The sequence below is a fragment of the Peromyscus californicus genome, unplaced genomic scaffold, assembly GCF_007827085.1.
Source record: "Peromyscus californicus insignis strain IS unplaced genomic scaffold, ASM782708v3 Scaffold_7__1_contigs__length_154581171, whole genome shotgun sequence".
Classification (NCBI taxonomy): Eukaryota; Metazoa; Chordata; class Mammalia; order Rodentia; family Cricetidae; genus Peromyscus; species Peromyscus californicus.
Genome location: NW_026294595.1, coordinates 37740780 through 37758672, shown reverse-complemented (window position 1 = coordinate 37758672; position 17893 = coordinate 37740780). Strand labels below are relative to the sequence as shown.

Sequence of the window (17893 nt, the reverse complement as noted above, 5' to 3'; positions counted from 1 at the left end):
GAAGCACTATTAAGTGGGCATATTCCCGAGCATGCTCAGTGTAAGGTTATAGTTTAAGAAGGAAAGGTGATGGACCCATCTCTGGGCATGCTCAGCTCAAGGTCATAGAGCACATCGTTTACAAGGTTAAGGTAGGGGATGTGGACATTTCTGGGCGTGTTCAGTTCAGTGTCACACAGATGGAGGACACCAACACTCTGGTTAAATGCTGCAGTGAGTGAGACAAGTTTAAGTGCCCCAAAAAATGGGATAGAGTGCCTCTATGGGGTCAGCAATGTGTACGGACTTTTCTTTGTTTTTAAACGCATCATGTGAGTGTGTGTACAAGTGCTTGCGTGTGTGTAAGTACACATGATTATATAGTTGTGTGTATGTGTGTCCACATTCGTGTGGAAGCCCAAGGCTGATATTGGTTCTCTTCCTCAAATGCTCTTCGCCTTGTGTAGTGAGGCAGGCTCTCAATATTGGCTAGCTTTCCTGGAGCCAGCTTGCTCCAGGATGCCCATCTCTACCTCCTGCTTGTTGGGATTATGAGTGGAAAGCCCCAGCCAGGGTCACCTGGCTTTTTCTGTGGGTTCTGGGGATCCGAATCCCAGTCATCATGCTTGTGTGACAAGTTCTGTCCCACTGAGCCATCTCAACTGTCCTGTAACTGGATTTCCTTGTTTCCCCAAAACAAGGTTTACGCTGGAGAATATAAAAAAAGGAAAAAGATATGTAAATGCTATTTTAATGGAATGGTTCCCCTCCAAGGTTCCTGCCTCACTCAGTGGCTTGAAATTGACAATCCTTTCACAGTCCATTCTTTTAGCTCATAGATGGTTTTTAGGGATTATCCCTGATGTTGTACCAAAAAGACTGCCTTTGATTTTCTAGAGTAATGGTGGTCAGGAGGTGATAACTGACAGATTAGAAATGAGAGAATAAAGGAGAAGAGCACCATCCCAAACTAAGACTTGAAAGATCTTATTTGAGTTTCTGGATAAACTGGGGTAGGTTTGAAATTTTCTCTGTAGCTCGAGGCTGGGGTCAGACCTGCCAATGGCTAGGGTTGGCTATGTCCCTTGAGGAGGCAACTGAGTGTCAAGAGAAATTGCCAGCAAGTCTTGGGTGGAATGTCCCTGCACGAGGTCTCTCCTGACTTCTGCAGAACCTCTCCTGAGTGTTAGCGCCTTGGCCTTCTTTCTCCCTCGTGACTTTACTTCAGCTGTTCCTGCTGGGTTTCCATTTTAGTGAGCAAGGTGGGCACATTGCTCATTCCGATTCTCATCCCATCTCACAGCAAGGAAACCTCTGCCGTGATAGCCCCAGGCCTGCCACATGGCTCAGTGTTTACAAGCACTTACCTCATCAGCCTGACTGACAGTTGAGTCTCGTCCCTGGGCCCCACAGTGGAAGGAGAGAACTGACTCCTCAGAGTTGTCCTCTGACCATCATGTGTGAGACATAATACACAAGTTTGTGTTAAAGCCGCCCGTCTCATTGTGAAGATCCAGCCTGTGTTTTTGTGTTCCGTTTAGCATCGGTGGTGATGTTGTCTCCTTTCCCCCGTCTCCCTCTTCTGTTGTTTCTCTGTAACTTCCTGTGTGCTCGCTATTAAATGGCTGCCTCTGAGCTTCTAGTGAACTTAAATCCTCCTCATCCTTTCATCTCTCATCTATCTGCTCATAGATGACACCTAAGCCAAGCCACTCCTTCCTTCTCAGACTAAATCCCCTACTGAAAACCTTGCAAACAGACCGGATTCTTCCTAGGAAGAGCGCCCTTCTCCACCTAGCAGAGACTCTGCTGTCATTCCGGATGACAGACACATCCCTGCTTCTGCTCTGCCTCATGCGAATGAGACAAATCGCTCTTCACCCCAAAGCAGCTTCATTAACGCCTACAGAGCCGGCGGAAGACAGATGAGTTCTCTGCCTAAGATAATTGTCATTTCCAAGGCTGACCTTTGGTGCCTTTGGGAAATTGTTTTAGTTCACGTAGAGCAGTGTGGGAATGAACACATTGTGTTGTCGTTTGTAGTGCTTCCTGGTGACGATTCCCAAAGACACTCACGAGCTGAAGACCTGGACAGGTGCTCAGGACTTCTGTGTTGACAAGGGCGGGACACTGGTCTCCATTGAGAGTGAACTGGAACAAGGTAGAGTCCAAGGGTTCAACCAAGCCAAAATGGCCACTGTCATTCTAGTAGCAATCAAAACATCACCCCCAAACTCTCATTTACAAATCAACATTTAAAACACTGTATTGCCAAGACGCAGGAAATTTCAGGTTGAGCATAAAGGTTTCTGCTATGACACCTGTGAGAGTCAGCAGGCTGCCTAGAAACGGCAGACTTTAGAGGCTTTAACTGGATGGCTACAGTGGAGAGAATAAGGGCATGTTTACGTGTGTTCTAGAATGGCTAGAGTAATTTCTCAGGAATATCTACTATAATTGCATGGTAAGCATTTTAAAGATCATTTTGAGTTCACCTATACATTTTAACTTGAACCTTAGGCAATTGCGTACTTCTGCATACTTCTTTTTAAATATGATACATTAGTCCTCTTCTGTTTAAAAAAAAAGTCATAAGTGAACACTGGAAATTGTTTTGCTAATGATCTGATGAAATCTCGGGTTGCCCAGCTAATTTCAGTCAATTTAAACTGAAACCAAAATGAAAGACGCTGTGTTGCCTTAATGAGAATGAAGTAAGGGGTTCCTACAATTGATTCATATGAAGTTTCGCTGTCATTTAAATACAGTCCTTTCTATGAACAGCATTTGATGATGACCCAATGATTTATGTGCTATTATTAGATAATGTATTTCTGTCTTCCAGCTTTTATTACTATGCATCTTTTTGGCCAGACTACGGATGTGTGGATAGGTTTACAAAGTGATGATCATGACAAGTGGGTAAATAGGAAGCCTGTGGTGTATTCTAACTGGTCTCCATCTGACATAGTAAATGTAAGTTTTAAGAATTACTGGGGGCAAGGTTTACTGGGGATCAAACCCAGGGTCTTATACACTTCAACCATTGTTCTGTATTCTAAGACCCTCAAGATTTATTTTTTTAACATCAGTTTAACAAGAGATCGTAACTGAGACTTACTGACTAAAACTTTTTCTTTCTGTGTTTTAAAGCTGTAAATTTATATTAGTTTACTAGTCATATGTTAATTTTTAATAATGTAACATTATAACAGCTTCATGCATACCATTAACACAATTACACTACATATCATGATGATTGTTTATCTTGGAGGCTAGGAAGAGATTTCTGAATTGGTTCTAATTAGATGTAAATAAGATAATAACGGTGTTTTACTTTTTTTTTTTTTTTTTTTTTTTTGGTTTTTTGAGACAGGGTTTCTCTGTGTAGCTTCGCGCCTCTCCTGGAACTCACTTGGTAGCCCAGGCTGGCCTCGAACTCACAGAGATCCGCCTGGCTCTGCCTCCCGAGTGCTGGGATTAAAGGCGTGCGCCACCACCGCCCGGCTGGTGTTTTACTTTTTAAAATTATGCCCTAAATAGAATTTTTCAGTGTGACAAGAATGTTATGTTACCATACTTTTATAACATATGTATTCCTTTAAAGATCCCGAGTTATAACACCTCTAAAGTTCAGACGCATGTTCCTCTCTGTGCTCTGATGTCAAGTAATCCTAATTTTCATTTCACTGGAAAATGGTTTTTTGATGACTGTGGAAAAGAAGGCTATGGATTTGTTTGTGAAAAAACACAAGGTAAGAAATAACTGGGGTTTATTCCTTTTATTTCTATCCTTCCTTCCACACCTGTTGTCTACCAGCTTTGCAGCTAACAGTAGGGTTTCTTGTCCTCTATATTTAGGTATGTTTAGCCATGTATCCCCCACTTCTTAGAACTATGTCCTTCAACTGTGCTCTCAGGACTGCAGAAACCATCCGACAGATAACCAAGTTGATCCACCAACCCTAGGACAATTAAATAGCATTACTCCTGTGTTCTACGTCTGCACCAGTCCATTTTCCCATACTGTGATGTTAGCATTAGCACAAAGAAAAACACTTTCTCTTGGCTCCCATTTCTGCTCCAAAGTCAAAGTAAGGACATCTGTTGATGGCCGTCTTCATGCCAGACTTCCAAGACGTCACATTAAATAGCAAGAGACTGGGGTAAGCATATTCTGGTCCCTCTCTCCAGTGAAAGCCACCACGATTCCATCAGGGGACCCTGTGGCCTTACTTCAGCTTGGTCACCCTCCAGAGACCCTATTTCTGAACTTCACAGTCAGATGTCTCTACCCACTTAATCTTCCAGATGGAGGATGAAATTCCAAGACATATACCACTTTGCAGAGAACACTGACACTAGATCCAAAAATCTATTGTGGCAAGTTTTAAAAGTCACCAGAATGTTGAAAATGAATGAGGACCTGAAGCCAGGCGGTGGTGGCACACACATTTAATCCCAACACTTGGGAGGCAGAGGCAGGTGGATCTCTGAGTTTGAGGCCAGCCTGGTCTACAGAGTGAGTTCCAGGTCAGCCAGTGCTACAGAGAGAAGCCCTGTGTTGAAAAACAAAAAAGAAAAAGAAAAATGAGGAACTGGCTTAGTTTATGCCTGTAACCCTTCCTTGCACAAGGAAGACTGAGATTTAAAACAAAAACAAACAAACAAACAAAAAACTTAACAAGGACAGCCTGGGCTGTAGAGTGAGACCATGACTCAAAATAAGAACAGCAAAAGTCATAAAAATAAACCAATTCACACTCACTCCTTTTTTTTTAACACCAAAAGTAGTATCTGTGGCTAAATATGACATGTGGTATATTTCTAGATCAGGCAGATAAAGCTCTTTAATGATTTCTGGAGTGTAATATCAAAGCCATATGTGATAGCTTCTCCTCCCTGTAACAAAATATCTGAAATATAAAGAGAGATGATTTGTATTGGTATAATAATTTTGAAGGTCAGATCCACTGATTTGGGGCTGTGCCAAGAGCAGAGAACTATGGAGAATCAGGGAGCAGAACAAGGCCACTGAACTCATTCCTGGGAGACAAATGGATAGGAAAGAGTCTACGCTCCCATAATTCCCCTCACTGGCATGCAGTGACCTACGACCTTCTACTGGGCCTCACCTGTTAAATGCTCTATCAGCTCCAGTGTCGCCACTCTGGGGATCACAGCTGGGATACCTGGGATACTTAGGAGGACATTGAAGATCCCAATTAAAGTGTTACACTATTACATATATCCAGTGGGATGAATGAGCAGTGTGATCGTCCTTGAGTGACCTTGAATAATACAAATAACCAAGACAGCTCTCGCTTTCACTACCTGCTGTGTGTCCCTGTGCCTGGCACCATGCCTTGGGTTTATGAACGCTGCACCATAAAACCTTCAAGACCATTCCAGGAAGTAGGTCAAAGTCTCCCCAGTCTATAGACAAGGAACTTTAGTCTCAAAAAACGAAACAAAAGAAAACAGTATTTCCATTAAATATAGTGACTCTATTTCTGCAACGTTGACCTCTTCTCAAATGTACCCGCTGATTGCTTGCTTTGGCACTTGGGGACAAACAATGTGGGTACTCCTCTGGTGACATTGCAGGGCAGAGGGGGAGAGCACAGGCCTGATGTCTGGCTACACAAGCCCCCACTTCACCTCTTTACGTAAGCGTCAGTCAAATGACTTGATCGTCTAGGAACCTTGATTTCAATTTCTGTAAAATGAGGTAAGAACTTTTTCATATGCGCATATAAAGCTTAGCATAGTTCTCAGCATATGGTTAACAAATGATAGTTTTTCAAAATTATTATGTCTGAAAAATATTATTAAACTTTAATTCTTGTTACAATGAACGTCCTATATTTTCCACATAAATATATGCTTATATTGGACTTGAGCCAAAAATTGCTATGTTCCTGAAAGAACAAAGAAATATGAATAAGCCAGGTGGTGGTGGCACATATCTTTAATCCCAGAACTTGGGAAGCAAAGGCAGGCAGATCTCTGTGAGTTTGAGGCCAGCCTGGTCTACAAAGTGAGTTCCAGGACAGCCAGAGCTGTTACACAGAGAAACCCTGTCTCAAAAATACAAAAATCATAAAGAAGGAAGAAAGAAAGAAAGAAAGAAGAGAGAGAGAGAGAGAGAGAGAGAGAGAGAGAGAGAAAGAAAGAAAGAAAGAAAGAAAGAAAGAAAGAAAGAAAGAAAGAAAGAAAGAAAGAAAGAAAGAAAAGAGACAGAGGCCAGAGGAGGTTGCTCAGTGGGTGAAAGAACTTGCCGTACAAGCCTGAGGATCTGAGTTTGAATCCCCAGGACCCATGGAAAAGCCAGGTGCATGGTGTAAGCCTCTATAATCCCAGAACTCCTTTGGGGTGAAGGAGGGCAGAAACAGGAGAATCCCCTAAAGCTCATAGGCCAGCTAACCTGGAAAAGACAGCAGAAACACAGCGGAACAGGGTCTTGACTCAAATAAAGAGAAGAACCAACATCCATGGCTGTCCTCTGACCTCCACATGTGTGCCACGGCACACACAGGCATGCCTTCACACACAAATATACACATGTACACACAGAGAGAGACAGAGACAGAGACAGACAGACAAAGTGAAGACTGAACAGTTGGAAATAACTATTTCCATAGATATTTCTTCTCCAGGGTAATAAGTTACGAAACCACACTGCTCAAAATCATGTGTGCTTTGTTTTGAAACTTGAAAAGATTAATTGCACTGGGAGAAATCCCTATGTATAAAAGCAACGGTATAACCCAGTGGAATGAAACAAAAAAAAAAATTCAGTTACCTTATTGTACTAATTGTTATCACGTAGATTTTGAATAACTAACCATAAAGTGGGAGCATAGGTTGGCCAACAGACTTCCAGCAAAGAACATGCAGGTGACCAAGTGCATCACAAGTTAATTAATAAGTAGGCTCGTTTTGCTTAGGTTTTACTGTGTGTGCTTTCTGAGTCAAGTATCAGTAACAAAGGCAAAAGGCAACTTCCCACTTTGCCATTTCTATTGTGGAGAACATGACAAAAACAGGAGAGGGGAGTGAGGAGCAACATTTATTAGGTGTTTGGTGTGTCCCGGATGCAATAGAGCATGCCCTGTGTGGGTACGGCAATGAATTCTGTACACATCCTTCTAAGGAAGACCTTGTCAGTTCTTATAGACCTGAAATTTAAGCTTCTATACACATCCTTCTAATGAAGACCTTGTCAGTTCCTATAGACCTGAAATTTAAGCTTTAGAAGGACTAATTTTCTCCAGGTCTCTTAGCCAGGTAGGGTCAGGAATGGGATGAAGTCCAGGCCTTCAGCCATTCACATCTCAGCATGCCCTTTAATAAGCCCAAACCACTTACTGATTTTAGTTTTCAGCCTTGTATGCAAGAGGAACTAAATTCATTCTAGATCAGATAGTGCAGAAATTTTCACTTTGTTTTCCTACATTTAGGCTATTCTGTGGATGCAGCATAATACAAGACAAAAAAGAGAAATGTACATATATTAAAGAGAAAGCACACATAGGCACACCAGAGAGAGAGAGAGAGAGAGAGACAGAGAGACAGAGAGACAGAGAGACAGAGAGACAGGGAGAACTGGAAATGGCATGGCTCTTTAAACCGCAAAGCCCACCCCCAATAGCATACCTTTTCCAACAATGCCACACCTCCTAATCCTTCTCAAACAGTTCCACCAACCAGGGACCAAGCAGTCAAATGTATGAGCCTATGGAGGCCATTGTCACTCAAACCACCACAGTGTTCCAATTCCCTAGCATCACATATACTTCCAAATGTAGTATCATTATTTTGAATTCATCACTTCTGGAAGAAAAGCTCTGGTCAATGTCGATGTTAGTGACAAAGATGAATATTAAGTCTGACCTCCTCCTCTGTAGTCCAGATGCTACAAGTGATTTTGTCATTGTCCTCATGTCCTCAGAAAACCATGGAAACGTGTCTGAGATGCATTCAGTCCCCAGTACATTGGAATTTGGAAACAGAACTTATAAAATAATTCGTGCTAATATGACTTGGTACACAGCAGGAAGAACCTGCCGGATGCACAGAGCAGAACTGGCCAGCATTACAGACAGTTTTCACCAGTCCTTCCTCACCGTTGTCCTCAGCAGGCTGGGCTATGCCCACTGGATTGGACTCTCCACCACAGACGTAGGTGTTCCGAGTTCCTCCAGTCATCTTTGCAAAGTTTCTGTCTACTTCCTTAGTGAGACAACCACTGGAATCAGCACGCAAAAATAATTCCCAGACACAATAGTAAATGTAACATTTCAACCATTGGTTTATACAGAAACTACTGGGGTTTTTGTTGTTTTTTTCAGGCTTATTTGTTTGTGTTTTGTTTTGTTTTTGAAAATCCTGAGGCTACAAAACAAGAGTATACATCACTTGCCTGATTTTTAAATATAATGCCCCCATGGGTCCTTTGAAAATTCTCAAGCATCCCTGAGTACTGACTCATTTATGCAATGAAACACATCTCAAACTCAAGCACCATGTTTGGGTAATTCGTTAGATTTCCAGAATCTCCATGAAAAATGATTGTTGCTTCCTGCTCAGAAACTTTATTATTAATTAATTCACTACCCTTGAAATATAACATGCAGAGTTCTGTTCGTATGAGTTTGATTTTTTGTTTTTGTTTTGTTCTCTGTTTGTTTTTGTTTTTTAAGACAAGAGTATTACACCCTTGAATTACTGAAAAGTAAACTCTGTTCCATTCATAACCTCTGGTTCTTTGGGAGGAAAAGTGTAGAATTTGGAAGGAGTGGATGCTTGGGTAGCATTGGGTGATCCCAGCAAGTCTTGGCAATGAAATAAGGCTTCAAATCCCGTCTGCAGAACGGTGTTAATTTTGACTGGTCGGATGGCACTAGATCCCCTTTTACCTACTGGAAGGGTGAGGAGTCAACCTTTCTTGGTGACTGTGTTTTTGCTGACACTAACGGACGCTGGCATAGCACAGCCTGTGAGTCATTCCTGCAAGGCGCCATTTGTCGCGTACCCCCTGGTAAGTACAAGTCTATTCAGCTCAACAAACGTGTCCTGTGCTACGGTTGTGTGCACGACTGTGCTCAGCAGGGAATATGATCGTGAATAAGAAAAAGTCCCAGACCCTGTAGGCTGGTCTATGATACGAAGACAAATAGCTGTCATAGCAGGCCTGGCTAGAAGAAGAGGAAAGAGGGATTATCAAGAAGAGGATGCATTGTGTTCTTCTGATGCTGCTGCCATCCCCACCACTGTCTGCAGCATAAGAAATACGTTTTGGCTGTTTTTAAAAGAGCATCCCATCTATCTGGGGAAAGGAAGAAGCACTTGCAGGGAGGGCATGGCAGTGTATGAAGATGGAACTTGAAGAACGGGTGGGATTCGTGGGCGGTAACAGAACACAGAGAAGCACCCTGAGGGGAGAAGCTTAGACAAAGGCAGAGGGGTACCGATGGCAAAGCCGGGCTTGAGTTTGCCAGCATCTCAGGTTGGAGTAAGATAAAGATGGGCAGACACACTAGAAAGGTGCGCTTCAGCTTGTGTGGAGAAGAACCGAGGGCTTGTGTTTAAGACAAGAGTGGTAGATTCTTGAGCAACGGTTGCAGCGGTGGTAGCTGATACTGCTCAGACGTTCACTGCATGTCTTACCCCACACTTTGCATACTATCCCATTTATATGAAGTTCAACTCACCCAGTTCTTTATTGGAGAAGAAACTTAACTGAGAGCATTAAACAGACTCCCGAGGCTCCAGCCATCAGCAGTACCAAGAACAGGCTCAGTCTCCTAATCCTCTGACATGCTTTATCCTGTGTGCCCAGGTCTCTTCTTTGTTGCTGTCATATGCACCACGAGTTCCCCCTCTGATCTCCTTTTAAATCTCTCATTTCATAAAACTGCATCATTTACTCATGTTCTGGATACTAGTACAAATAGTGCACATGCCTTGCATAATTTTAGATGAAAACAATTCAGGATTAAGCATAAGTGATATCTATATGCATGTATATACATATGGAAACGTAAGAAATATATACACATATATAGCAAAATTAGTTCCTCTAAAATACCGTGTGTCTCTTTCCTTTTTTGATAAAAACGTATACATCTATTGTAGACTGTTAAGAAGTACCAGACAGGATGGCAAGATGGCTCATCAGGTAAAAGCGCTTCATTGCAAGCCTGCATCCTGAGTTCAATCCCCAGAACACACGTAGAAGGAAGGAACTGACTCCTCTGACCTCCCGTGCTGTGGCACACATGTTCTCACACACACTTATCTATAGAACAGTAATAAATGAATACTTAAAATAACAAAGGCCAGACATTAACATATCTAAACCGTTCGAATTGTTTGGGGGGGGGGGGAATGATATTGTTGTTAGCTCCCTGTTGTAAAGAAATTGAGCATAGGGTGACATGCCCAAGGCCACACAGCTAGGAAGCAATGGGGCCAGGATCTCAGCATGGATGTATTTGACTGTCATGTTTGGTGCTGGAAGGAAAGCCCCCTCAAACTTTGCTTATTTATTTCATGTTGTGTTTCATTGTGATACTTACTGAATGTGCTATTCTCTCATAGGCTTACTGATAAGTAAGGATTTAGAAATCTGTGACACTTAGCCCTGCATAAGACACGGTATACAGTTAGACATCCTTTTCCCAGCATCGTTCAGCTACCAGTTCCTCTATGAATTGTATCTCCCTGATGCCCCAGGCTTTAGGATAGCAGTAGGCAGCATTTCTCCAGGCAGCACTCAAAAGTAAACAGACAAAGAAATCTATTAACATGCTCTGCATGTTTAGGTAAAGAGTATTTCTAACAGAAATATAAGAACCTAACCCTAGTTTGTAATCCTTGACATCAAATCCAGTCTTTGGGGTATTATCATGAAAATCTTAATGCATGCATTGATTCTGGCCTTTCATTGAATGTCAAATAAGGGTTATCTCAGTATATGAGCCAGGCACCAGCCTGAAATCATGCCTGGTTTTTCTTCATAGAAACAAAGGCATTTCAGCACCCAGTGCTATGCCCAGAAACATCAGTTCCCTGGATAAAAATTTAAAGGTAATTGCTACAGTTTTTCTACAGTCCTGGACAGCAGGAGTTTTGAGGATGCTCATGAATTTTGCAAAAGAGAAGGTAATTCTTCTGCGGCACTAAAACGCTTTCATGTACTCCTTGACATCTCAGTAAACAGTGTGCTTTCTCACATGCTGATCATCCAGTGACTTTAGGAGCCATGAAAACTACTGGGGGGGTGGGGGAGAACACTATTGAATTTGCTTATTAGGGGGACAGCTACTACAGGCGATTCATGTTCCAGTGTGGACTTTGAAAACCCAAGATGGTGCCTCAGTGTACAGCTTTCCCACAAAATTCTTCTTTCTGAAGCCATGTGCATTATGAATTTTTAATGTTCTCTAAACTGGATCATCAGTATTTTAGCTAAGTGAAAGCTTGTACAGTTTTATAAATGTAATTTCACCTTAAGTCTTAAATCACATTTTAGGAGGTATGGTGGCACAGACCACCTAATACTCACAGAGACCGATTTTTATGAATTTAAGGGCAGCCTGGTCTACATAGTAAGTTCCAAGCCAGCCAGGCTACATAACGAGACCTTCTTTTTGTTGTTGTTGTTTTTTCTTTTGTTTTTAATCACTTTAAAATTGTGTGTGTGTGTGTGTGTGTGTGTGTGTGTGCGTGTGTGTGTGTGTGTGTGTGTGTTGAAAGGAGCATGTGTATATATGAGTTATACCAGGTATCTTCCTCAATCACTCTCCTTCTGATATGTTTGAGACATGCTCTCTCCCTGAACCTGGCCAACAAGACTTAGGGATCCTCCTGTCTCTGCCTCCCCAGCCCTGCTCTTTACCTGAGTCCTGAGGATCCAAACTTGGGTCTTCATGTATGTTCAGCAGGCATGTTACCAGCTGAGCTATCTCCCCACCAATCCCTTTTTAACAATAGAAACATGGAGTTGGGGCTGGAGCTCAGTGGTAGAGCACATGCCTAACATGGCAAGGCCCTGAGCTTCTAGCCCCATCACCTGAGAGGAAAATAAAAATGTATTGAGGAATGTAATGTTTGTTTTTAAAAGCCCAAATTTCACAAAACAGGGCACAGAAACATTTTTTTAATTGCATTTACCTTGCTCAGTGGCTGCTTGTCTCTTTTGCAGGATCTAGTCTTTTAGCAATCAAGGATGAGGCTGAAAATTTATTTCTCCTGGAAGAGCTTCTTGCGTTTAGTTCTTCTGTCCAGATGGTTTGGCTGAATGCTCAGTTTGATAGTAACAGTAAGTGATGTGGGTGCAGAGGAGGTGTCAATAAATACGCCGTCATTAAGACCTCTGGGAGCCACAGAACTCTCTTGGACACATTTGCTGTGAAAGTGTAGTGTGAATCCTAAAGCTACCTCTCCCTAACAAACAAATGACAAATTAACCTTCATACTGACTGGGAAAATGCTCGCTCCGACTCTGTCCCCAGGCTTAGGGTGGCAAAACCACACTGACTTGAAAATGCCCCACACTCTTAAGTGTTACAAAGCACAGCAGAGTCAGGGAGCCATTTCAATGATAAACTGTGCTTTTTGAATTCTTATATACTACTCATAAACACCAACTTGTGTAATTGGAGTCACACTATTCTTTTCTTTTTGTAACGGATGTTATCGGAAGTACTTGTAAAGAAAATTATTTGAATTGGCACGGAGAGAGTATTACAGTGGTGTAGGAAGGTGGGGGCAGAGTCCATTCTTGCAAGGAGTATTTTAATCCTGGACATAGTTTGAATTTCTAGCAGATGGTGACAATCAAAAGCAAGCTGCCTTGTACTTCACTTTATTGTTAGTTTTTATAATCATTTCAGACTGTATACCCACCCCACCCCCCACACACACCTTATTGACCATATATGTGCTGAACTTTTCCACTGAACCACATCTAGCATTATAATAGCTTTAGGAAATGAACCCTTTTGTTATGGTGTTGATGTTAGGGTTTCAAGGGATTTTCTATACATTAATTAATTTAATTTCATTTACTATGTGATTTATTTAAATTGGTTAGAAATGTGTGGACTATGGTTAGAAACTCAAAACAGGATATTAAGAAACAAGATACCTGTATCTAAAATAGAGGGTTGCACCGGAGGCAACTTTAATGGATAGGTACCTTTTTTGTGTTTTGTTCATGAACGTACTTTTAATGTGTCTCCTTAAATTTGGGGCCTACTTTTACAGTTTATCCCAATCTTAGCTTGGGAATCATGCTCAAAATTCATAATCAGCAATCTTTCCACAGATGAAACCTTAAGGTGGCTTGACGGAACACCCACAGACCAGTCAAACTGGGGCATTCGGAAGCCAGCTGTGGACAACCTCAAGGCCCGTTCATGTGTTGCCTTGAGGATCCCTGAAGGAGTATGGCAGTTGACCTCATGTGAAGACAAAAAGGGATTCATATGTAAAATGGAGACAGGTGTGTGAAGGGAGAGAGACATTCTTCATATTGACTCTTCCCTGGTTAATGCTGACCCACCATGGTAGCATTTAAAAAATTATAAATGCAGATTTTCAGAGTGTTTTTCAGATGGATTCTGGGTCTACATCTTGCTCTACATCACACAAGTCAGAATACTTGAGTTACTTTTTTTCCCTCTAATATGAAGGGGAAAAAACCCGTTAGTCATATAAATGAAATCAAGACATGTAGTTTACACCAAAAAGAGCTGTGCTGTGCTGTGCTGTGCTGTGCTGTGCTGTGCTGTGCTGTGCTGTGCTGTGAGAACATTTAGAATCATCTTCGGTCTTAGGAAATATCATCTGTTCATTTGGTGCATGTGTCATGGACAAGTAAGCGTAATTCTCTTTTGTGATCATGTTATGCAGGGAAGGTCATACTTGACTCCATCCTAAGAAATACAGTTTAAAAGGAAATTAGTTTTCAGTAACTAAGTCAGAAAATCCTAGCCATTTGCAAACAACAGCCAAGGCTTCTGAGCTAGCATACCATGAGAATCATCGGTGTTTATAATAATCCAGACAGCTCCTAGATGCTCATCTTAGCAAGAAGGAAAGTGGGGTGTGCCTCTGGGATGCTGAAGAAGGCTTCAGAGGTTCTAAAGGGGGAGGGTAGGAAGGAGTAGAACGGAGAAGGAGAGGTATTTTAGATCAAAGGCCCATCATTGCTAAAAGCAGCTATGGAGAATGTTCTTAGACCAGAGTAGCAGACGCATAATGAGAGTAAAATTGACCAGTGTGGCAAGATCCAGTGCTGAGCCAAAGAGCTGAGATTGCTGATGAAGCAAGGGATGCACAGGGTGTGGTGTAGAACCCCCACAGTGAGATCAACTCACTAGATACAAAGAACAGCATTAGCAATTTGAGTGGCATGACGAAAAATTACCAGGAGGGGTAGGAAGACTGGCAAGGAAAGAGAAAAATCTGAGTATGAGGCACCGATGTTTGAAAGCCCAAAGAGCACAACCTTGCAGGAGACATCAGACTAACAGCATGCCCAAGTTTTCACTGTCATTTAAGCATCCAGAGCAAATCAGAAACACCGTTTGTCAGTGTCCAGTTTTAAAGCCTTGCAACTTTTCAAGGTCATGGAGCAGTTCAGACATACCTGTCCTATAGGTGAGAAAGTGCCTGTCCAAACTGAGGCTGTACGGAGTACCAGGTTCTCTTTTTCTTTTTCTAAAATTTATTTATTTGTTATTATTATTTTTAATGTAGCTTTCTGGGGGTAGAGTCTCACTCTGTTGCCCTGCCTGGTCTGGAACTCACTATAAAGTCCACACTCAGACTCACAGCAATTCTCCTGCTCCAGCCTTGCAGGTGCCTCCACAGCTCTACAGCTTTCTCTGGATCCTTTCCCAGATCAAAAATTGCAGAGTTTAGCCCTTGAGATAGTCTTCTTAAGTGAGAAATGCTCTTACAGTAAAACAACCTAAAACAGGAACCATGTTACTTTGGAATGGAGGACCTATGTATTTGTTTTGCAGACTCTTGGGAATTCCAGATGTGAAAGGTGCTGATTTAAAATTGTTACATACAGACAAGCAGGCCTTGTATTTTTGGGCTAACTCTTCCTCTAATTCCAACAAAATAATGACCTCCTGTAAGCAAGGACCATGTCTTACATGTATTTCTGTTGTGATAGTGCTGAGACTAGATGGAAATTCTTTGCCTTTACTAAATGAAAAGAAAAATTAAGAAGAAGTACTCACATGTTATGAACACAGTCCTTATGACTACAAATGGCTCATGGGCTAGCAATATGGCTTACCTGGTAAAGGCACTTGCTGCCAAGCCTAATGACCTAAGCTGCATCCAAACCCTAGGACCCACATGGTAGAAGTAGAGAACTGACTCCCACAAGTTGTCATCTGACCTACACACACCCACACCATGGTGCATGCCCCATGGCATACAAGCTCACACACACACACACACACACACACACGAGAGAGAGAGAGAGGGAGGGAGGGAGGGAGGAGAAAGTCATAGACAATATATAAATAAATGAATATCAGACTTCCATTAAAATATTCATAAAAACATGCCACCAGATGTGATGTATGAGCAATAGCTTAATTCTTGCTTTGTTCGAATAATGCCATAACTTTGCTGAATTTAAAGAAATTTTGTATTTATTATTTGATTTTAGATGTTCCAGCTGTAATAGAGCATCCAGGAAAAGGTAGGCTTGGAAGAGGAAAGAATATTTAGATATTTTTTTGAATTAATAAGACAGGCAGCAAGTATGTGACAGTGTCTTTTCTCTCTTTTTCTTTGTCTGCCTCCAGGACTAAGCCACAGCATTGTTCCTCTTGCAGTCTCACTGACGCTGATAATAATGCTGGCCATTTTCATGCTTTCCTTCTGGATATACAAGCAGAACAGTGGCTTCTTCCAGAGACTCAGGGGGTCTAGGAGTCTTTACTATCCTACATTCAGCTTCAGTACAGCACATTTAGAGGAAAACATCCTCATTTCTGATCTGGAGAAGAGTAACCAGTGATGATGAAGAGAGAGAATGCTCCAGCCATGAAGAACGAAGGGAGTCCCCTCTGCATTTCCCCTTAACAAGAGCCCATTAGAATGTGAATTGTGCCGCCGCTGGTTTAATTATTCTTCAGGCAGTGCTTTTGAATTTTAACCAAATCAGATGAGGTTTAATGGATTCATTTCCTTTAGCTGTGGACCATTCTGAAAAGGGGTGTTAGTTATTATTTAGAAAGACATGGACTATCAGAAAGAATCCTGCACTGAGTACTCTCAAGCTAGTCCAGCACTCATTCCGACATGTAAGTTCACTCAATGCGTTAAAAGAGAAAGGGGGCGGGGCTCTGACTGTGTTTGAGAGGAAGGTGCTTCTGAGAAACAGTGTCCTGTTTGATTCCAATTCAGTCATTTTTTTCATAGCCTGGCTTGGGAAAGTCCTAAATTTCAGGTTCTGGGCTCTCAGCTAATACTTTGGAAGGCATTAATTTTTATTAGGTTAGACTCTTAAACTAAATGGGAGAACCAGCACCTTCTTCTAAATATGAAGATCTTGGTATGCAAACACTCTCAGGGACAACCATACCGTTAAAATGAGGCATAAACCCTCACTTGCTAAGTGATCACTTTGTTAAAGGTATCTTATAGGTAAGCTCAAAGGAATACATTGAGAGTTCAATATTGGACCTTGTTAAAAGGTAAAGTAGTAATATAATATAGAAATAATGATCTTAACTAGGAGATACAGAATATATGTAACCTAAACCTAAAGAGAAAAAAAAACATGAAGATCTGAATTATATTCCCATTAGAAGCAAACTAGAGGGATGTTGAGAAATATTAAATAGAATGACTCTGCAGTAGTAATCTAGATATGTTTGTCATATGTTCATTTAGGTGTTTTTAAATAAACTATCAATTTTGATTATCTCTTTTTTGTGTTCGACTAGTCGATGCCATTGGTTGGTTAATATGGATTAAAAGTATGATATTTGAGACTGGGAGGTGGCTCAGTTGGTCAAGTGTCTGCTCTGCAATCATGAGGACCTGAGTTCAGATCCTGAGCACCCACATGAAGGTCAGGTGCAGTGGTGCACAGCTGTAACCCCAGCTCTGGCATGGGGGTGGGATGCAGTGGTGCTCATCTGTAACCCCAGCTCTGGGATGGGGTAGAACAAAACCCTTCAGGTGAATCCCTGAAGCTCATTTACCAGGCAGCCTAGCCAAACTGATGAATCAAATTGATGAATTTCAGGTTCAGTGATAGACTTTTTCTCAAAAACTAGTGTGGAAAAAGACACCTAATTGCCAACTTCTGGCCTCTATATGTGCACATACACATATGCAGCCTCACACACACACACACAAATTAAAGTTTTAAAGTATATTTTCTGCAAATTAAAAAAAGTCACAGCTATGATATTCTTTCATTAATTTCTGATAAATAAAAGTGGCTCCATAATCAGAATGGAAAAGTTACTTCTCATATAAAGGTTTACTGCACATCCTATTAAGACAGATGTTCTGCTCTAGAACCAGTCCTGGGGTGTCTCTGTCCTCCTGACGCTTTACCCCAGGAAAGCAGTCTATACACAGAAGACAGCAGGTTGTTATGGAAACTAAGTATAGTCCTGGGATAAACTTGGGGGTTCTCCGGGCTCGCCTCAGCATGCATTCAACCAGTACAATCAACTGCTTCAGTGCTAGTGGCCGCTAGTCACAAGGGGGAGCTCTGAGAAAAAGCATGGATGTGTTTCTGCACAGCAAACTGGGATCACTAGTCATGCAACATGTAGACTAGGTCCTTGTGGGGTAGTACAGTAAACACAGCTCCCGGTCGCAGCTCTTTGCTCCTGCTGCTGTGGAGCTGACA

At 41.8% G+C, this 17893-nt stretch overlaps 1 protein-coding gene across 1 annotated transcript in view; it reads left to right on the top strand.

Moving 5' to 3' along the window:
* The window catches only part of Pla2r1 (phospholipase A2 receptor 1), a 138085-nt gene extending 121137 nt beyond the window's left edge, over positions 1 to 16948 (top strand). Inside the window, 11 exon segments of the mRNA XM_052724437.1 lie at positions 2023 to 2140; positions 2825 to 2955; positions 3587 to 3734; positions 7934 to 8163; positions 8854 to 9022; positions 11007 to 11062; positions 11064 to 11148; positions 12191 to 12307; positions 13316 to 13492; positions 15686 to 15718; positions 15825 to 16948. Of these exon segments, the coding sequence (XP_052580397.1) occupies positions 2023 to 2140; positions 2825 to 2955; positions 3587 to 3734; positions 7934 to 8163; positions 8854 to 9022; positions 11007 to 11062; positions 11064 to 11148; positions 12191 to 12307; positions 13316 to 13492; positions 15686 to 15718; positions 15825 to 16039 (1479 nt within the window). The 3' untranslated portion in view covers positions 16040 to 16948.
* The last annotated feature ends 945 nt before the right edge of the window (positions 16949 to 17893 follow it).